Source organism: Portunus trituberculatus, chromosome 4 (assembly GCF_017591435.1).
Source record: "Portunus trituberculatus isolate SZX2019 chromosome 4, ASM1759143v1, whole genome shotgun sequence".
NCBI lineage: Eukaryota > Metazoa > Arthropoda > Malacostraca > Decapoda > Portunidae > Portunus > Portunus trituberculatus.
The window spans coordinates 5746989-5768495 of NC_059258.1; the positions used below are offsets into that span (position 1 = coordinate 5746989).

The 21507-nt window shown below is 40.0% G+C and overlaps 2 protein-coding genes across 2 annotated transcripts; one reads left to right on the forward strand and one right to left on the reverse strand.

Annotated features, from left to right (window-relative positions):
• Positions 1 to 1708: 1708 nt before the first annotated feature.
• On the forward strand, positions 1709 to 16159 carry LOC123511362 (nuclear inhibitor of protein phosphatase 1-like). The gene is made up of 8 exons (XM_045267180.1): positions 1709 to 1776; positions 2642 to 2702; positions 3625 to 3778; positions 5980 to 6197; positions 7463 to 7666; positions 8952 to 9164; positions 9872 to 10067; positions 15964 to 16159. Exons 1-7 carry the CDS (start codon positions 1748 to 1750, stop codon positions 10013 to 10015), a joined length of 1023 nt encoding a protein of 340 aa, XP_045123115.1. The 5' UTR covers positions 1709 to 1747; the 3' UTR covers positions 10016 to 10067; positions 15964 to 16159.
• On the reverse strand, positions 14724 to 20403 carry LOC123511369 (translocon-associated protein subunit beta-like). The gene is made up of 5 exons (XM_045267192.1): positions 20274 to 20403; positions 17137 to 17350; positions 16470 to 16635; positions 16042 to 16125; positions 14724 to 15385 (listed from the first exon to the last, which is right to left on the reverse strand). The coding sequence occupies exons 1-5, from the start codon at positions 20275 to 20277 to the stop codon at positions 15263 to 15265; spliced, it is 591 nt and encodes a 196-aa protein (XP_045123127.1). The 5' UTR covers positions 20278 to 20403; the 3' UTR covers positions 14724 to 15262.
• Positions 20404 to 21507: the final 1104 nt, after the last annotated feature.

Sequence of the window (21507 nt, forward strand, 5' to 3'; positions counted from 1 at the left end):
TAAAAACACCCTTAAAAACGCTTCATTCTCTCACCACAACTGTTTTTAAGAGATTACTGGCGAGGTTTTCAAGTGTATATTTCTTCAGTTAATAGTGCAGAAATAATGTTAGTCTGTCACCACAACCTTAAAAACACATAAAAAATTCTTTATTCTCTCACCGTCACTGTTTTCCAAGGCTACAGAGATGACTAGCGAGGTTTTCAAGAGTGCTTCTCCAGTTAATAGTGCAGAGATCATGTCACTCTGCTAGTACCCCCACGTGCAGGCTATTCATGTTTATTGTGATGGGTCAGTCAACGGCAGCAGGTCTGGATGTGGGCTGTTCATCCGTGACTACATCTCTGCCAGTCACTACACTGACACTGAGGTTTCCAGGCGGCTCCTTGCACGCATGTCTTCCACTAGAGCAGAACTGTATGCTGTTCTGAAGGCACCCCATATTGTGGCGCCTCTACATTAGAATGTTTATTTCTTTATTGACAGTCAGGCTGCTTTGTATGCTCTTCAGTCTACCTCCCCCATGGACTGTGATCTAGTGTCTTAATTTCAATCACGCCCTAGAAGGTACTGGTGCCACGGTCCATTTCACCTGGATAACCTCTCATGTGGGTGTCCCGCTAAATGAAAAAGCAGACCGCCTTGCTCAATGTGCCCTACAAGACGACACAGTGACACAGTGGACCGTGGCACTGAGTACACTCTGGGCTATGTTAAGAGTAGCATTAAGGACTTTATACATAGCAGCATTAGTGATCGGTTGGAGCTTGTTGTCACAGAGGCAGTGACGCTAGTCTTCATTATGCACGTGTCTCCCAGAGCTGTGCTTACACCTACGGGAGACACACTGCATCACACGACAGGGTGGCAATGAGGCTCAGATTAGGCTACAAATACTTTTGGGAAGTCAGTGCTTCTCCTGATGTGTGTTGTGTTCTGTGTGCTGCACAAAGGGGACATATTCTCCGTCATTATATCATAGAATATCCTCTCATTGCTAAATATGGGCCACAAGGTCAACATGACTTGTATAGTCTCATTAACCATCTCCTAGACTCAGCCACTCTCAAGGATATACTTAAAGAACATTCTCAGTTTGCCCCCAGAGTGTAAGATGTTTGTGTGCAATATCTGTATCTATTTATTTAAGTACTTGTAGTCTTGTTATGTATACTGTCGATTTATATAATTTTAATACTTTAGCCTAAAGTCTTTGCCCGGGGTGGGTAGGGGCTGGTAAGGTCCATCCTCCTCTGTTGTATTTCATTATTAATGCAACAATAAAAGTATCAATCAATCAATCATAATTCATAAACGTGATTAGATTGAGTTTATTACCACATGTAGTCGTATCATGATCTACGTATTACAAAAAGCAATAATAAACATAGACCAAATTATAAGTAATAATGAGGAATAAATTAATTGCACCAAAAAGATCTACATAGATAATAATACATTTTATAAATATTTTGGTAGTGGCGACCTCCAAACATAAAAGACCCAAAAACTGTACTAATGATGAAAATTTGGTTAGAAATTAGTGACGACCTCCAAACATAAGACCCAATATTTTTACCCTGACATCTCTAGAGTAAATAAAAAATCACACAACCAAAGAAAATATGCTAAAAATAATATAAATAAAAATAAGGCACACATTATAATACACCTAAAACTAAACTTGCCATTTATCAGAAAATAGTAAGAAAAAACACCTTTGGCCCGGAGGTCTCTGTCAACAAAGATGGCGAATCACTACGAAATCCCCAAGTGGTAAATATAACCACACTAACTTCCTTTTTGCAGCTTTGTATGGAATCCCAGCCATTTTAGATCGGTGTGCCGTGTGAGAGGTAGATAGAGGTGTAGGTAAGGAGGTAGAGTGGTGAGAATGGCCTGTTTGTAGGGGAGAACATGGCGTTATAAGACATGCATTTTTCTGAAGTACCCCAAACGTCTTATATTTACCTCCATTTTCACTGCTATTTATACTCATACTTACGAACTGGTACACTTAAAGATGCCTGATTATAAATGCACGTCCATGAGAGGCACCTGTGCACCTGAACACTTAATGTATCACCATGTATTTAGCTGTAAGATCAGTTTGTTTTGATATTTACAGTGGTGTGTAACGCAGGATTAAGTTCTGTTCACTTACCCATTTATTGACATTATCCATGAGTTATACATTTTATTTACCTCTGATTGTTATTTGAATTATTTACCTGTGTTGCTAATTATTTACGTCTTGTTTACCTGTCGTTAATTGTTTGTTTTGTTTTACTTGTGTTATTCATCATTGATCGGAGTTCTGTATTGTTTATTTGAGTTTTTTACCTCCGCCATGGGCAGCACTTATTGGGGCGACACTTTTGGCCCTCTCAGTTGTACGTCAGTAGGTCTGTGTGTGCTACTGGTAATTAGGCCTAAGTCCATAGTGCTGATACATGCAGGCCTAGATGTGTCTTTATTTACTATACATATAAGATTTGAGGTGTTTATGTGCCTTGTAATATTGCATTGCTTCTGGGAATGGTGGCAAACATGAAGGCCGTGGGCTGGCCGGGGCAGCAAAAATGTTAACAATGCCGCTGGTGTTATGTAGTGTTGAAATGTGTCTTATTTGTGTCTCCAGGGCCGGCAAGCCTCCGGTGGGCCTGCACCTGGATGTGGCCAAGGGGGACAAGCTAATACAGGTGAGTGGTCCAGTCATGCAGTGGTGTAACAGTGTGGCGGTCCACTGTCCCGACACTTGGACAATCATTTCCTTGCTGTCTCTGTAATCAAAAGTCTTGGTAATTACTTGGTTCATGGTGCACATGATTGGTAATGCTTCTTAATTTCTTCACCATAAATAAAAACGTGAAAATTAAGAAAATAAAAACTGCTTAGTCTGATTTTTTTTTTTTTTATTTATTTATTTATTTTTTTTTTTGAGGGGGGCTGACAACTCTGTATATATATATAATATATATATATATATATATATATATATATATATATATATATATATATATATATATATATATAATTTTTTTTTTTTTTTTTTTTCCACCACAAGACTAGAATATTGACATTATTTTAATTTAAGACTCACCAATATTTCACTCCCAATTTCTTTATTTTTTTGGGTTGCAATACTTAATAAAACAAACTTTAGCCCATAACATTATTACTCCCATCTTCTGAAACTCTTAATGTCTACAGAAACTATTAACAGACAAACTGTAACTCACAACACTTCACTATAGAACTACAGTTACTGCTATCTGTATCCAATGACACTATAAAGCCACAATATTACTTCCATCTTATTTTAAGTTTTAATCTCTGCAGAAGCTAATGATGAATGCAAAGAAGTGTGATTTTTATGATTGTTTTATGACTGCAGTGTTTAATAATGTAATCCCTAACACTTCTCTATAAGACCACAATATTACTCCTGCACTGTCTTACTGTCGATTTTTACCTCAGCAGAAACTAATTATTAACGAGAAGTCTTATTTTTATGACTGTTTTATGACTGCACTGCTCAATAATAGACAAGATGTAGGTCCCCTAACTCCTAACACTTCACTATAACAGTTACCGTCTTATTTTTAATCTTAATCTCCGCAGAAACTAATGATCGACGAGAAGAAGTGTTATCTGTTCGGCCGCAACCCACAACTCAATGACTTCTGCATCGACCACGCCTCTTGTTCCCGCGTCCACTCCTCCCTGGTCTACCACAAGCACCTCAACATGGCCTTCCTGGTGGACCTCGGCAGCAGTGAGTCTAATATTGTGCCCCCTTAGCCAGAGCACTCCAGCTTACCTTCACTGACTTACCTGCACCCATTTCTCCTCCCCTCTCTTCTCTTCTCAATCAGTGAGTCTCTTTCCAGCCTGCCTTCCCTGTGTCCTTGTCCCTGTCTAGCCTGATATCTTTGTCCCTGTTCCTTCCCAGACTGTTTTGTTGTGTAAAGCATCAGCCAAAATTAGGGAGCAAATGCCTTGATACCTCCCTCTTAAAAGAAGACAAGTCGTAGGAAGTCGGAAATACAGATGTAGGGAGGGAGTTCCAGAGTTTACCAGTGAAAGGGATGAATGATTGAGAGTACTGGTTAACTCTTGTGCTACAGAGTTGGACAGAATAGGGAAGAGAGGAAGAAGAAAGCCTTGTGCAGCGAGGCTGCAGAAGGAGGAGAGGCATGCAGTTAGCAAGATCAGTAGCACAGTTAGCACGAAAATAGCGACAAAAGATAGAAAGAGACAGTTACTCAGAAGAGGGAGTTGATGAGACAAAAGGCTTTTGATTCCACCCTATCTAGTAAAACTGTGTGACTGGAACCCCCCCAAACATGTGAAGAGTACTCCATACAGGGACGGATAAGGCCCTTATACAGAGTAAGCAGTTGGAGGAGCGAGAAAAACTGGCAGAGACGCCTCAGAACGCCTAACTTCATAGAAGCTGTTTTAGCAAGAGATGAGATGTGAAGTTTCCAGTTAAGATTATGAGTAAAGGACAGACCGAGGATATTCATTGTGGAAGAGGGAGACAGTTGAGTGTCATTGAAGAAGAGGGGATAGTTGTCTGGAAGGTTGTGTCGAGTTGATAGATGGAGGAATTGAGTTTTGAGGCATTGAAAACTACTAGATTTTCTCTGCCCCAATCGGAAATCTTAGAAAGATCGGAAGTCAGGCGTTCCGTGGCGTCCCTGCGTGATCTGTTGACTTCCTGAAGGGTTGGACGTCTCTGAAAGAACGTGGAAAGATGTAGGTGGTATCATCAGCGTAGGAGTGGATAGGGCAAGAAGTTTGGTTAAGAAGGTCATTAATGAATAATAGAAAGAGAGTGGGTGACAGGACAGAACCCTGAGGAACACCACTATTAATAGGTTTAGGAGAAGAACAGTAGCCGTCTACCACAGCAGCAATAGAGCGGTCGGAAAGGAAACTTGAGATAAAGTTGCAGAGAGAAGGATAGAAGCCGTAGGAGGGCAGTTTTGAAATCAAAGCTTTATGCCAGACTCTATCAAAAGCTTTTGATATGTCTAACGCAACAGCAAAAGTTTCACCGAAATCTCTAAAAGAGGATGACCAAGACTCAGTAAGGAAAGCCAGAAGATCACCAGTAGAGCGACCTTGACGGAAGTCATACTGGCGATCAGACAGAAGATTGTGAAGTGACAGATGTTTGAGAATCTTCCTATTCAGGATAGATTCAAAAACTTTAGACAAGCAAGAAATTAAAGCTATAGGACGGTAGTTTGAGGGGTTAGAACGGTCACCCTTTTTAGGAACAGACTGAACGTAGGCAAACTTCCAGCAGGAAGGAAAGGTACAAGTCGATAGACATAGTTGATAGAGTTTGGCCAGGCCATACAACATATCTTTTACTTGGCTATCATCCCAAATCTTTACCAATATTCCTCCTGTTATTGACCTCTTGTCCACCTGTGTTATTCATTATTCATCTCTTGTTTGTGTGTGTTATTCATTATATACCTCTGTTATGCTCTCTCTCTCTCTCTCTCTCTCTCTCTCTCTCTCTCTCTCTCTCTCTCTCTCTCTCTCTCTCTCTCTCTCTCTCTCTCTCTCTCTCTCTCTCTCTCTCTCTCTCTCTCTCTCTCTAAGTATTGTACCTGTCTTCCTTAAAGCTTATGTGAACTTCCTGCATCTTTGGTGTAACCACCTAGAACTTGGGTATCTTGGTGACATGTAGGTAACTTTAACCCACTCAATAAATGGCAAAGTTTCAAGGCCGTATTTGGTGGGATTTGAACCTATGCGTGGACGTCTGCCTGATCCCACGCTCACCACCTGATCCACTCCACCACTGCCTCCCAATCTAGTCTTAGTCTGCCTTGCTGTTTCCCTCTTTTCTACCAGGAATGTTTAGGTTACTGAGATCTGTGGGAAGTTGTTTTGGTGTTACTTTTTTTTTTCATTCATTTATCTTTAACTTTACTTAACCTAACACCCCCACAGCACATGGCACTTTCATCGGCAACATTCGCCTGGAGAGCCTCAAACCAACGCAGCTTCCCGTCAACTCCACCTTCCACTTTGGCGCATCCACTCGCATGTACACACTGCGGGAGCGCCCCCAGACCGCCCCCAAGCCAGTCATGGAGGAGCTGGAGAGGATGACGGAGGATAGTGATGGCGGCCTCCTTGGTCTGCCGGAAACGGAGACTGAGCTGGATGTAAGTGGTTTGGTAATGGTACTAAAGATTGTCTAGTTGCACTCAAAAATCATGGTAAAAATGCAGTTCATTCTCGTCACAACATACAATAATTTACTACAAGGTTTTCTTAAGCAACGCACTCAAGGACACACTTAAGGTGACAACATATTACATCCTGTTCTTTCAATAAATGATGACCTCTTCTTCTTTTTTTTCTTCTTCTTCTTCTTCTTCTTCTTCTTTTTCTTCTTCTTTTTCTTCTTCTTCTTCTTCTTCTTCTTCTTCTTCTTCTTCTTCTTCTTCTTCTTCTTCTTCTTCTTCTTCTTCTTCTTCTTCTTCTTCTTCTTCTTCTTCTTCTTCTTCTTCTTCTTCTTCTTCTTCTTCTTCTTCTTCTTCTTCTTCTTCTTCTTCTTCTTCTTCTTCTTCTTCTTCTTCTTCTTCTTCTTCTTCTTCTTCTTCTTCTTCTTCTTCTTCTTCTTCTTCTTCTTCTTCTTCTTCTTCTTCTTCTTCTTCTTCTTCTTCTTCTTCTTCTTCTTCTTCTTCTTCTTCTTCTTCTTCTTCTTCTTCTTCTTCTTCTTCTTCTTCTTCTTCTTCTTCTTCTTCTTCTTCTTCTTCTTCTTCTTCTTCTTCTTCTTCGTTTCTTCTTCTTCTTCTTCTTCTTCTTCTTCTTTCTTCTTCTTCTTCTTCTTCTTCTTCTTCTTCTTCTTCTTCTTCTTCGTTTCTTCTTCTTCTTCTTCTTCGTTTCTTCTTCTTCTTTTGAGGTGTTATGTAGGTTATCATGTCTTCAGTCCTCTATCTCTTACACATTTGGTCTAGTTTTGTTTTGTTTAATTTTTTCTTTTTTTTCTTTCTTTTTTTATATTTTTGTATCTATTTTTTTATTTTTATTTGTGTTTTCTTTTTTTATATTTTGTTCTTTCTTTTGGTTTTTATTTGTTTTGTGGTGTCTATTTTGTTGATTGATTGATTTATTTGATTTTTTTCAGTTTATCATTTTTCTGAGGTTTATTTTAATTTGTTTGTGTCATGAGTTGTATTTGTCTGTTATTTCTTATATATGATTTTCTTTCTTCATTTTTTGTATGTTTTCTTGAGTTTTGTCTCATTTCCTGTAACCAGTTCCTCATTTCTTTCATTTCATCAAACACACACTCACATTGGAACCTTTATAGAACCAAACAACATTCACTATTACATCTTATTACCAACCCTCACACACCCACACTGTAACCACCACCAGCACCACCACTACCACCCATAACCTAACCAAACCTCTCTCACAGAACCTAACAGAATTCAACACAGCCCACAATCGTCGCATCTCCATGTTGGGGATTGGCGAGGACGACCCCAAACAGCGAGGGCTCAAACGACACAAATTTAACGTAAGCTTCAAGGATGAGGAGGATGTCATCAACCCAGAGGACGTCGACCCCAGTGTAGGACGCTTCAGGAACCTTGTACAGACGACTGTGGTGCCCTCCAAGGTATGTGGGTGGCTGGGAACTGGCTGGGTCTTTCTCTGTTTTGGGTGAGGAGTGATGGGAACTTGGGAGATTGAAAAAGGTATTGAGTACTGTGCTATGGTTTGGGTGACTGGGATTGGTTGGGTTATTTAAATTTTTTGGTGTGGTGTGAGGTTGGCGAAGGTTTAAGTTTAGAACATGGTATTGTACTGGGTTCTTGTGTGGTGTGATGGTGTGATGGTGTGGGAGGGGCTGGCTAGGAGGAGCTTCAAACAGTTATGTACTGGGTTCATATTGATACATTTTGCTGTGATTCTTACAGGGAAATATTGTGAGAAATAAATGTATGTTATTTTTTACAAGTGTGATGAAGTGTTTTGAAGTGTTTCATGTGTTGGAAATAGTTTTGGTTTTTGAGCAGCTTTTGTTTTGAAGTCATTGAAAAGGTGTTCGATTTTTCTTGTTATTTGGTTTGAGTGAGTGGATTTTGTTAAAGAGGTTCTATGGTGTAATGTAGGGAAGGCTAGTTGAAGAGGTACAAATTTGAAAAGATGCTGGGATTTTCAGATAAAGTAATGTTTAAAGAGGTGCTGTGTTCTTTTCTGGTGTGTTGTAGTGTAAGTAAGGCTGTTCAAGGAGGTATGTGGTTAAAAGAGGTTGTGGGTTCTTCTCTGGTGTGGTTTGAGTAATGCTGGCTAATAGTATATGAAATTAGAAAGGTGTTGGTCATTCTTTGGTGTGGTGTGAGGTAGATGGGGCTGGCAAGGAGATAGTGTTAAATTAGGAAGAAACTGCTTTTGTGTGGTGTGAGTGGGACTGTCGAAAGAATTGTATAGTTAAAAAAAAACGTGTGTTCTTTAGTGTGGTATGGTGTTAGTTAGGTTAGCTATAGTGGTGTTTAAAAAGACAGTATGTATTGGATTTTTGTTCAGTGTGGTGTGGTGTGGGTTAGTGAGGCTGTTTAGGAGGCACTTAAATTACAAAGGTACTGCTTCATTCTGTGTTTGTGGTGAGGTGTGAGTGAGGCTGGCTGAGAACATGTGGAGTTAAAAAGGTGTTGGGGGAAGTAATGTAAGGTTAGAAAGGTTGTTGGTCCTCTCAGCGTGGCGTGGGGTAGGTGAGGCAGATTGCTTTGGCTTCTGAACATATTGGATTTTGAACACTCATGAATGAATATAGTTTGTGAACTTAGCTTGTTTTACCATTGATCCTAGAACCACAATAGTTTTGGTTGTTGAACATGCTCATGAACGAATAAAGTTTGCGAATCAAGGCAGTGTTGTGACTTGAACCAATCGCATTACAGAAGCGGCGTTTGGACATCAGCGGCTTGGTGTCCAACAGTGTGGCGAGGGACGCGGACGGCTCAGTGAAGAACCAGATGCCATTCCCGCGCAGTGATGGGCTGTACGGTGACCTTCCCCCGGAGCAGCACGGCCACGGAGGCTCACACCACTCCATGTTCTCCTCTCTCCTCTCATCCAAACTGGGCATGCCTCTTCCAAACCCTGCCCCAGAGGTAAGCTGTGTGTGTGTGTGTGTGTGTATACTTATCTTTGTCACCTTTTTTTTACTTGTTGTGTGGTTATTTTGTTTCTTATTTTATATTGAAGGAGATTATTTTGCCTTTGTTTGTTGAAGTGTTTGTCTTATTGGTCTTTCTCTCTTTGTCGCTTTTTTTCACTTTCTCTGTGGTTATTTACATTCTGTTTCTCATAGAATTTCAGTATACACAGGTGCAGTACTGTCGCCTTGTGTGTGCTGTGTTGTGTACCTATTCAATGTACCACCTGATAATTGCCACGCACAGTGGTTAATACTTACCATGCAAAACATTTTAGTTTATCTTATTTGTTACTTCATTTCTACTTATTATTATTATTATTATTATTATTATTATTATTTTATTTATTTATTTTTGCTAAGGAATATGGTGACTGTATTGTGCTTATGTTTGTTTGTTTGTTTGTTTTTGCCTTTGTTTTTTAGTATATGTGTTTGTTTGATCTTAATTTATTCTTGTCTTTATTCCTTCCCTTCTCTCTCTCTCTCTCTCTCTCTCTCTCTCTCTCTCTCTCTCTCTCTCTCTCTCTCTCTCTCTCTCTCTCTCCCTCTTACTCTTACACTTCCTCTCCCAATAGATAAATAAAGGTGGAAAAATACCTATTCATATTATCCATGCCTTCTCCTTTCTTCCTCTCACTTTCCCTCTCCCTCTCCCTGCAGGTTGAGCTGGCCCCACCAGAGCCTGTGGCCCCAGAGAAGCCGTCCCACATCCAGGTGTCGGTGGACCCAGACGAGCCCAAGAAGAAGAAATATGCCAAGGAAGCCTGGCCGGGAAAGAAACCCACGCCATCCTTACTGGTGTAGCCTTACCACCCCCCCGCCGCCGCCGCCGCCGCACTCACGAGACTATAATTTTGTACGTTGTGTGTGTGTGTGTGTGTGTGTGAGAGAGAGAGAGAGAGAGAGACGTGTTTTGTGTTAGATTTTATGCTTTTTTTTTTTTTTTTTTTTCGTTATTTATTTTATTTATTTGTTTGTTTAATTCTTTTTTGTAGTTTTTTTTTTTTTTTTTCATTAGAATTTACGTTTATCTTTTTCTTCTTTTCTTTCTCTCTCTCTCTCTCTCTCTCTTTTCTTGTGTGTTTGTTTATTTTCATTTTCTACATTTATTTATTTATTTCCCATTTTTTCTTCACATTTATTTTTGTGTTCGAATTTACTCTTGTCAATTTCCTTTCTTAATTTTTGCATTTCCTCATTAATTTTTTTTTATTGATTTTGTATTTATTCTTTTTCAGTTTTTCTATATTAATTTTTTTCTAGGTCTTATTTATTTATTTTTCTCGTTGTAAAGTAAGAATGATTGTGAGCAGGTTCAGTACAAGCACAAAAACAAAATGGGGGATTATAATCTCTACCTATTGAACTGTATGGAATCATGAAAACACTTCAGAACAACAAAACTCACTAAATTCACAAAACACACTCCAGAAAACAATAACAGCTCACCAACTCGTAAGAAAAACTTTGAAGCGATATTCAAACACTAAAAATTTCAGACACTTTCAAAACACTTCAAAGCAACATCAAACTCATCAAGAAACATTAAAAAAACAACTTGAAATCAATTATATCTTTCACTAAACACATTAAAACACTTCAGAATAATGATCTCTTTCACTAAACTCATAAAAACACTTCAAAACAACATTATCTTTTACAAAACTATTAAAATACAATAAAACTTTCAATACATTCATAAAAAATGCATCAGAACCATTATCATTTTTACTTAACCCCCAAAAACACCTTAAAACAATAACAACTTTCAATGCACTCTTAAAAACACTTCAAAACTATAAGAAAAACTCACTTCAAAACAATAACAACTTTCAATACACTCTTAAAAACACTTCAAAACAATAACAACTTTCAATGCACTCTTCAAAACACTTCAAAACAATAACAACTTTCAATGCACTCTTCAAAACACTTCAAAACAATAACAACTTTCAATGCACTCTTCAAGAAAACACTTCAAAACAATAACAACTTTCAATGCACTCTTCAAGAAAACACTTAAAAACAATAACAACTTTCAATGCACTCTTCAAAACACTTCAAAGCAATAACAACTTTCAATGCACTCTTCAAGAAAACACTTCAAAACAATAACAACTTTCAATGCACTCTTCAAGAAAACACTTCAAAACAATAACAACTTTCAATGCACTCTTCAAAACACTTCAAAACAATAACAACTTTCAATGCACTCTTCAAGAAAACACTTCAAAACAATAACAACTTTCAATGCACTCTTCAAAAAACACTTCAAAACAACAATAACTTCCACAAAAGCCTATCAATTTATCACTAGAATGAAGAAAAATTATCCTTGTAAATTCTGAGCACCTTCCACAACACTCTATTGAAGATAAGAAAGATAAGATGCCAAAATATACAAACATACAATAAACTAGCTTGTATACACACCAAAACACATTCAATACAAAATGAAGAAGGTATTTAGTGTATATTTTTAAGTGTATTTTCTGACACAAGATGTCTGTGTGTGTGTGTGTGTGTGTGTGTGTGTGCGTGTGTGTGTGCGCGCGTATACATATGTATTTTGTGGCGTTCTCCTCTGCACTGAGCGATTGATGCCAACTTTGTATAAATTTGTATTTTTCTAGTGTATTTTGTAGGTGATAGGACGTGTTAAGTTTGTTTGTGTGTGTGTGTGTGTGTGTGTGTGTGTGTGTGTGTGTGTGTGTTTGCACGTGTAGATATACTTTTAAGATGACAATAGTAATTATAAAACCTGACAATGTATGAATGACTAACCGAGAGAGAGAGAGAGTTAGTTAGGTAGTTAGTTAGTTAGTTAGTTAGTTAGTTAGTTTGTTTGTTAGGTCTATTCATCACCTACCTACCTGAAATTAAGAAGTATTTTGACAACAATCCCCTTGAGGAATGATAAGTGTGTGCCAGTTTGCCCCACCTCCCCTCTCCCCTTTCCTCTTACTTCCCCCTTAGCTCCTCCTGCCCCTTAGCTCCTCTCCCTGTCCCATAGCTCCTCCCCCTGCCCCTAACCTCCTCCCACTGCTCCCTGCCTCCTCCTTTCCCTCTGCTCCTGCCCCTGCCCCTATCCTGAGTCTCATAAGCAAGGTCTGCTCATCCCTGCCTCTCTCGGTGATGTCTGAGAGAGAGAGAGAGAGGGAGGGGAAGGAAAGAAAAAAAAGTAAAGAAATTTAAGAAGGATATTAAGGAAAAAATTGATGAGATAGAAGAGGAGGAGGAGGAGGAGGAGGAGAAGGAAGAAAAGAAGAAAGAGGAAAAAAATTAAATAAAGTGAAATAGATAAGTAAATAAAGAGGAAATATGGATCCATAGAGATTAGGTAGTGATATTAACTTAAAGGATTAAAAAGAGTGTCAGGTAGAAATGTAGAGAGAGAGAGAGAGAGAGAGAGAGAGAGAGAGAGAGAGAGTTGGCTAGTCTAGTCTTAGGGGCCTTGAAACCACAATATACCAGCACTTGCCAAATTAAATTCAAGATGAGAGAGGCTGGGATGTGTTACCTTGACCTGGCTCCCAGACACATTACTATCCACCTGGTACCTTTGACACCCCACCCCTCCCCCATGGCTCCATAGACACCCTACCCCATCACGCCCCCATGCCCCATTGATCCCCCTCCTCCCCCCTCCTTGCACCAGATGAAAGGGTGCAGGGATCAGTATTGGGTCAGTGTGAAGGAGCAGTGCCTGGTGGTGGCGCTGTTGCTGAATTGTAAGAGACCAGTATATAATTAAATCCTATGCTAATTTGATAGCTATGTTGTGTTTCTTTCATGAGAGAGAGGAGTGAGAGAGCTGTGTATACTTGCCATGTGAGAGAGAGAGAGAGAGAGAGAGAGAGATGTTACGTGTGTTTTATATGCAAGAGAGAAAGGGAGAGAAGATAGGTTGTGTGTTTTTCATGCAAGAGAGAGAGAGAGTGAGAGGAGATAGATTTTGTTTCTTCCCAAGAGAGAGAGAGAGAGAGGAAGTGTGTGTGTGGTCTAGATTAGTGAAAGACACACCAGTGAAAACCTGCTTCGTTATCTCTGTGGTGCTTGAAATGAGTTCCCGTGAGTGCAATGTTTAACCCTTTCCTAGACGGCTTGTTCCATGACTGCCTCAACATTATAGATCCTTATTTGTTGTACTTCTTGAATCAACTTTGTATTATTTTGTCTCTGCCTCTCTTCTGTCTTTTTAGTTTAACATTATTGAGTCTCTCTCTCTCTTTCTCTCAAATTAACCTAGTATTCTTTAGTTTCCTTGTCTTTATCTCCGTCCTCTTAAATTAACTAAGTATTCTTCAGTCTCTTTCCTCTTAAATTAACTTAATATTCTCCAGTCTCTCCTCTTAACCGCCTTCAGTACTGAGACACATTTTTACCTTGATTTTTGGGTATGATTATATGATTTTACTTGCATTTGGAAGGGTCATGGAGGTCAAAAGATTAATAGCTAGAGTCTTTACTATTTTGACCCCTTGCACAAGTTTCTGAAGCTGCATAGAATTGCCAAATAGTAACCAGAATGAATATGAAAATGCAGTGTGGTACTGAAGGGATTGAATTAACTTGGTATTCTTCAGTTTCATTCTCTATCTTTCTGTCCTTGCAAACTTTTCCACACCTTTGGATTTCAACAGGTGAGGCATAATTGGAAAAGTTCTCTTGAATTAATTTGGCATTCTTTAATCTCTATTCTTGCAAACTGAATGTCAGCAGCTGAGGGTGGAGACTGCAGACAACACTGACTATAATATTAATCCTGTGAGTCATCCGTCATATCATTAACACACCCCACACTGCCATTGTTGTTTAGTGTGCAGGGAGGCAAGGGGAGAGGGGGTGTCCAGCGTTGAGTGTAGCTTAAGGGAAGTTTTTGTAGGTTAAGGTATTGACTGTGGAAGGAGAAGTAAATAAATGGTTGATTTTAATGTTGGTAATGTGCTTTCCTCTTACAATATACATCTTTTGTTTGATTTTAAGTTTGGCAGCTGGTGTACCTCCAATGTGGCAAACCTCATCTTTCCTTGTTCCTGCACATCATTATTTGTATGTTGTGTTTCATTTGGTCATATTGAATGCACGATTTTTATCTTATCGGGGACACTTTTTGTTGCCTTTTGGGGTTTGATGTTCATGTTTATTTATTGTTTCCATCTAGTCATTTATTTAATGTATATCTTTACCCTGTAGGAAAGTATTTATTTTTTTGAGGGTTTAATCTTTTTTTTTTTTTATTGTGACAAGCATTTCATGGACATTAATTTTACATCTTCTATTGTTTTCATTTTTGGTCAGTTTGTTTTTATTTATTATAGCAAGCATTTCAATAACGTTTGGCAAACATGTATTGATTTATTACATCTTTTATTATTTTCGTATGTTGAAAGAAATCTTTCATGTTTTCTTGTCATACACACACACTAACCTCCTATAGACTCTGTGCCTAATCAGTGTACGGTCGATGTCTCAATGTCCCGCCAGACACAGTGGTGAAGAATAAACCAGGTAAGTACAATTATTTATTTTCCTACAAAACATATCCCAAATGACAACACTTTCACCTCACAGCACCGTCACAAACACGCACACACACAAACACACACACATGTACTAGGAAACATGTAAGGGACAAGAAGTATTATACAACCCTTAATAACCAAATGAAACCCTTAATAACCAAATGACTTTATAAAGTGGAAAACTTAACAGGCATTGTTTCTTTGACTGATAACAGAACTGAATCAGGAAAGAGAAAAAATGAACATGAAATAATGGTCTGATTGTGAAGAGGGAAAGCAAAAAATTATACAGATCAAATTGATGCATTAATTCACTTTTGATGAGTGAAAACCCCAAGGAAAAATAAATAAAAAATATAAAGTAAATAAAAACAACAATGGATACAGGAATAAATATAAACATCTTTTCTTTAACTGTGAGGGTCAAGCTAACTGCACCGAGAGGCACCCTTGACATAACAATGCATTCACTCCCCTCCCTCACACACACACACACACACACACGGACACAGACATGGCGGCCAGCTCACTCAGTCTTCCCCTTCTTGGGCCTCTGCACAGCGGTATACTTGGACTTGATGTTGTACCACATCATGAAGGGCACGAGCTGAGCCGGGATCATCAGCAGCGCGAAGATCAGCCAGTCAAACTGAAACGATTGGGTGTGTTAGTTGTCAGTGTTCATGTGTAGCATTATTCACTTCACTTGTGAGGTCAAACATCCACTTCTATACCTTAAAGGTATAGAATAACAACTAAACTTTGTCAACAGTCCATACAAAGCTCGGATGTTCCTTCACAGGACAGCATGAGCTGAGTCACATCACACTAATTTGCCACACTAACTGCTAAGCAGCGGTGTAACCAGTGTTTCTGTAGTCCTGTGACCTTCAAGTTTCCCAGAAGTAATACAAGTAATAATGTTATAATGCACATTAATCAAATCAGCTCTTCTTTTACTGAATAAAGATGTATCTAGGCCTGTGTACTAGGAATATGAGCCTAGACAATCATAGATAGCAAGTACAAGCCTACTAACATAAAACTGACAACTGTGAGGTCCAAGTGTTATCCAGGGCAGACCATGCTGTCAACCTCCTTCCCCCCCCCCCCCGTGATGCTAAGCTTTCATTCAATGTGTTAATTCCACCTCTACACCGTAAGACTCCACCAAAGTACACTACACTCAGTCAACACTCCACACAAAGCCTCTCATTTCCTCCACAGGGCCAAGACACACCAAGTTGCCACAAGACAATGGAAAGCAGGAGTCCGCCACAGCTGGCAGAGGAAGCAGACACTCACCACATGTGGGGAGAACTTCCTGTCATAGTCCCTGAAGGCGATGATCCCTCCCTCACCAGGCTCAGAGGTGTAGCCAATCTGGATCTGCAACAAACAACAACACCATGAAGAACTGTGTGTGGTGAGTGTTGCTTTTCTCTCTCTCTTTCTCTCTCTCTCTCAAACTAATTATATATTCTCCCCCAAACGAATTGCTGTATATATAGAGAAATAATCAAAGGTACAAGTATAATATAAACAGGTGACACACGAACACACACGAACATACACACACACACTTATTATCATTATCACACATATGCAGACTATTATTATTATTATTATTATTATTGCATAAACACACATTTATCATTATTAAACAAAAACACACATTATCATTAAACACACACACATATCATTACTATCATTGCACACACACACACACACACCTCAACAGACTCCTCAGAGGGTTGGTAGGACACTTCAGCGGCAGTGAAGTTGAAGTACCCATATTTCTTAGGCCGCACCACCACTGTATGCGACACATTGGCATTGGGGGCGATCCTGTCAAACTTGACCTGCAGCTGTCCCCCGCCTATCTCAAAGTCCTCCGTGCTGTGGAAGGATGCTGTGTTAGTAGTCCATGTATATCAAGTCTTTAGTGCTGTATTGCATGGGGAAGGGAGAAAAAGATGCTGTGTTAGTACTCCATGTATATCAAGTCTTTAGCGCTGTGTTGCATGATGGGGAAGGGAAAGGATGCTGTGTTACTGGTAGAGGGAGGCATATAATTTTTTCCTTCATTACTTTATCTAGGTGTGTTAGTTCTCAGTGCTGTGTTGGGGGGGGAGGGAGGGGGAGGAAAGGGATGGGTTACTAAGATAGGGACACATACATTATCTGTTTAGTTTTTGCTTTCTCTCTTTAATAGAAGAAATAATGTGTGTTCTGTAAGTTTCTCTCTCTCTCTCTCTCTCTGTTACTTTATGGAAGGAAGATGAAAATACTGTAAGACTAAAAATATTCTCTCTCTCAATCATAAATTCTCTCCTCTCTTTCATAATCTCACAATCATAACTCTCTCTCTCTCTCTCTCTCTCTCTCTCTCTCTCTCACCTGAAGCCTGAGTCGGTGAGCTGGACATTCACCGCTGCTGCCTGGCCAACATTATGGACCGAGTACTGGACCACAATGTCCCGGCCCTCCACCAGGTACAAGTTGTGGACACGTTTAGCAGCCAGCAGCCTCGCCCTCTCCTCACCCTCCGAACCCTCCCCCAGGACCCCCACCACCACCGCCGCCAACACCACCAGGGAACGCAGCACCAACACTGTAACAAGAGGTTTGGTTAAGGATTAGGTTTAGTTAGGTTAGGTTAGGTTATGTTATGTTTGGTTTGGTTTCATTAGGGTTGTCTGTATAGATTAGTTAAGTTTTGTTCCATTGATGTTATATAAGGTTTAATTTGACTGGAGTTGCATTAGGTTAGGTTTCATTTCATTGGGATTAGATTAAATTTAATTAGGCTTAGATTCCATTAGTGTGAGGTGATAGACAGCAGGATCAGAAGCTAATACTGCATATCGGGTTGTCTCTTTTTTTTATTTATACCATGTGGGCTTTTCATGGGAATTTATGGGCTAAAGGGGCTGAAAGTGATAACTCAGCATGGAGGAGGCTAAGGGGACATCCACAAAACTCATGGCTGTGGCAAGTCGATGCCTCTTGTGGGAGTTACTTGGCACGGGAAGGAAGCCTAAATGGAGACTAGTGAGGCATAACAACCTGGAGTAGCACTATAGAGTAGGCAAGGCGACCCTCTCCCCCAGCATATGCCCCTCCATGATTGACTGATTGATTGACAGCGGATGTGTGTTATAGTGTTGAAGTGAGAGACCAGGTGTGTGTTGCAGTGTTGAGGTGACAGATAGCAGGTGTGTGTTGCAGTGTTGTGGTGAACGACCAGGTGTGTGTTGCAGTGTTGGTGACAGACCAGGTGTGTGTTGCAGTGTTGAGGTGACAGACCAGGTGTGTGTTGCAGTGTTGTGGTGACCGACCAGGTGTGTGTTGCAGTGTTGTGGTGACCGACCAGGTGTGTGTTGCAGTGTTGAGGTGACAGACCAGGTGTGCGTTGCAGTGTTGAGGTGACAGACCAGGTGTGTGTTGCAGTGTTGAGGTGACAGACCAGGTGTGTGTTGCAGTGTTGAGGTGACAGACCAGGTGTGTGTTGCAGTGTTGAGGTGACAGACCAGGTGTGTGTTGCAGTGCTGAGGTGACAGACCAGGTGTGCATTGCAGTGTTGGTGACAGATAGCAGGTGTGTGTTGCAGTGTTGAGGTGACAGAGGTGACAGACCAGGTGTGTGTTGCAGTGACAGACCAGGTGTGCATTGCAGTGTTGGTGACAGATAGCAGGTGTGTGTTGCAGTGTTGGTGACAGATAGCAGGTGTGTGTTGCAGTGTTGAGGTGACAGACAGCAGGTGTGTGTTGCAGTGTTGAGGTGACAGACCAGGTGTGTGTTGCAGTGTTGAGGTGACAGACCAGGTGTGCATTGCAGTGTTGAGGTGACAGATAGCAGGTGTGTGTTGCAGTGTTGAGGTGACAGACCAGGTGTGCATTGCAGTGTTGAGGTGACAGATAGCAGGTGTGTGTTGCAGTGTTGAGGTGACAGACAGCAGGTGTGTGTTGCAGTGTTGAGGTGACAGACAGCAGGTGTGTGTTGCAGTGTTGAGGTGACAGACAGCAGGTGTGTGTTGCAGTGTTGAGGTGACAGACCAGGTGTGTGTTGCAGTGTTGAGGTGACAGATAGCAGGTGTGTGTTGCAGTGTTGAGGTGACAGACAGCAGGTGTGTGTTGCAGTGTTGAGGTGACAGACAGCAGGTGTGTGTTGCAGTGTTGAGGTGACAGACAGCAGGTGTGTGTTGCAGTGTTGAGGTGACAGACAGCAGGTGTGTGTTGCAGTGTTGAGGTGACAGACAGCAGGTGTGTTACTATGACAATCAAACACTTCAATGACCTTTACTATAATCACTATTATAATTACTGCCACCCATACAATAAATAAAATAAAAAAGTAAGTTTACAGTTTGAACCAATACACCTTATCTTATCTATTTCCTTATGCTTGACGGCTGCCTGGAAAACCTAACCTAACCTTATTATTAATTTCTGATAGGGTAAAATGCCGTTAAAAATGCTCCGATAGGGTAAAATGGGGTTATAAATGCTCCAATAGGGTAGAATGGGGTTATAAATGGTCCAATAGGGTAAAATAGGGTTAGAAATGCTCCGATAGGGTAGAATGGGGTTAGAAATGCTCGGAGAGGGTAGAATGGGGTTAGAAATGGGATAGGGTAGAATGGTAATGCTCGGAGAGGGTAGAATGGGGTTAGAAATGCTCCGATAGGGTAGAATGTGGTTAGTAATGCTCGGAGAGGGTAGAATGGGGTTAGAAATGCTCCGATAGGGTAGAATGTGGTTAGAAATGCTCCGATAGGGTAGAATGGGGTTATAAATGCTCCAATAGGGTAGAATGGGTTATAAATGGTCCGATAGGGTAAAATGGGGTTATAAATGCTCCGATAGGGTAGAATGGGGTTATAAATGCTGGTAGAAGTGTGACCTAATCCGTGAGAATGTGGTGTATTGGTTCAAACTACAATAATTCCACATCAAATAGTGACAGCTGGTACAGGTGGTCATGCTGAGGTGACATGGACAGCTGGTGAGGGAACAGCTGGCTCTGTCTTGACCAGCTGATAGAATTAAGACGGTCATGTGGCCTTGCTGGGGTCACAATATTGAGATGTGTGTGTGTGTGTGTGTGTGTGTGTGTTGGTTACCCTCCTTCCCTCCCCCCTTCACCCCTTCTAGTGATTAAAAACAGCAGAATATTAAATAAAACAACAAAATGGTAAAATAATATATATGGCGCGTTTTCATCTGACACACATACGCACACACGAACACACACACACCGGCTGTCAAACTGATCAAATTACTATTAACCCAATTTATACATTTATTTCACCATCTACACACTTACTTCACTACCTACACCACTCACAGAACGACACACACACACACGAACACACAAACCGGTGAAAATAAAGAACAACAAAATCTTCGAAAAAATTACTAATAAATCGACTTTCTCCATTCATTACTCACTCGTCTTGTTATTCACTCTCTAGTACTCCTCAGCTCACACTCAGGCACTCATACTGGCCCTTACTCACTTCAATCACTACTTACTCATGGGCAGGACGAGATAAAGTGATGACCTCCTCCTTGGTGTCTTGCAGGTTACTGAGAGAGAGGGAGAGGGACGGGCAGTCACTCGCTCAGCTGCCACACGCCGCCTTGTTGTCACTGCCTCAGCCGGTGTGATGGTTCTATTTAAGGTGGATTATCTTTATTTTGATGTTTAAGTAATTTTTTTAGATAGTTTTTTCATTTGTGTATTTTTAAAGTGTTTGTTTGTATTTATATTTGTATTTTGTTTAGTTTAAGTTTGAGTTTGTTAATTTGTTTCATATCGATATTTTGAAATTATACATTTTTTTCTTACAGTATAATAACACCAGGTTTTCTCAGGTTGATTGTTTTGTATTTCATAACTATTCTATCCATGTATTTATATTTCATAGACAAGTAAGGATTTATTTATTTATTTATTTATCTATTCATTATTATTATTATTATTACTTTAGTTGTGAATTTTAATCAAATGCCTATATTTCCAAGTATGAACTCATATCTACATACAAATTTCCCTGGTAATTATTGTAAATCGAATTTTACGAGTAACAAAAGAAAACCAATAATTTCAGGTATAACTATAATATTCTGTGAAAAAAAATTCTGGGACGTACCACAAACACAAACACTATTCTACCACCACCACCACCACCACCACCAATAGTAGTGTACAACGTTCTTCTTATCATGGTGTATCATTTTATTGGGTGAGTCTGCACGGCTTATCCATCAACCAGTGTCCGTGTGTCTGTCTGCTGCGTGACAGTTGATACAGATGTCAAATTGAGGGATGGGATGGTATTATTAGCTTTCACACTACGAGAGAGAGAGAGAGAGAGAGAGAGAGAGAGAGAGAGAGAGTAGGGATGGTCAGCCTGTCACACTTCACACTGGGGGGGGAGGTTAAGGCGGGTGTTGATGAAGACGGGAAAGTTTGACCAGTTGACAGATAGACAGACAGATAGATGGATAGATAGGAAATAGATAGATAGATAGAAAGAAAGATAGATGAATAAATAGATAGAAAGATAGATAGACAGATAGACATACTGAATAAATGAATGACAGATAGATAGATAGACAGACTGACTGACTGACTGAGTAACAAATAAACAGACAGACAGACAGACAGACAGACACACTAAACAACTAATAAATAAAAAGAGAATAAAAAACACAGACTAATGGATAAATAAACTAACAAAGCAAAAAGTTAATTAATAAACAG

Bases quoted from the DNA above. Each gene is read 5' to 3' on its own strand.
- LOC123511362 (XM_045267180.1), top strand. From the start codon at position 1,748: ATGGCGAATCACTACGAAATCCCCAAGTG. The intron at 3,779-5,979 runs GTGAGTCTAATA...ACACCCCCACAG, and splicing joins CCTGGTGGACCTCGGCAGCA to CACATGGCACTTTCATCGGC. The intron at 7,667-8,951 runs GTATGTGGGTGG...ATCGCATTACAG, and splicing joins CGACTGTGGTGCCCTCCAAG to AAGCGGCGTTTGGACATCAG.
- LOC123511369 (XM_045267192.1), bottom strand. The intron at 16,636-17,136 runs GTGAGAGAGAGA...ATCCTTCCACAG, and splicing joins CTCACCGACTCAGGCTTCAG to CACGGAGGACTTTGAGATAG. The intron at 15,386-16,041 runs GTGAGTGTCTGC...CAATCGTTTCAG, and splicing joins GGAAGTTCTCCCCACATGTG to TTTGACTGGCTGATCTTCGC.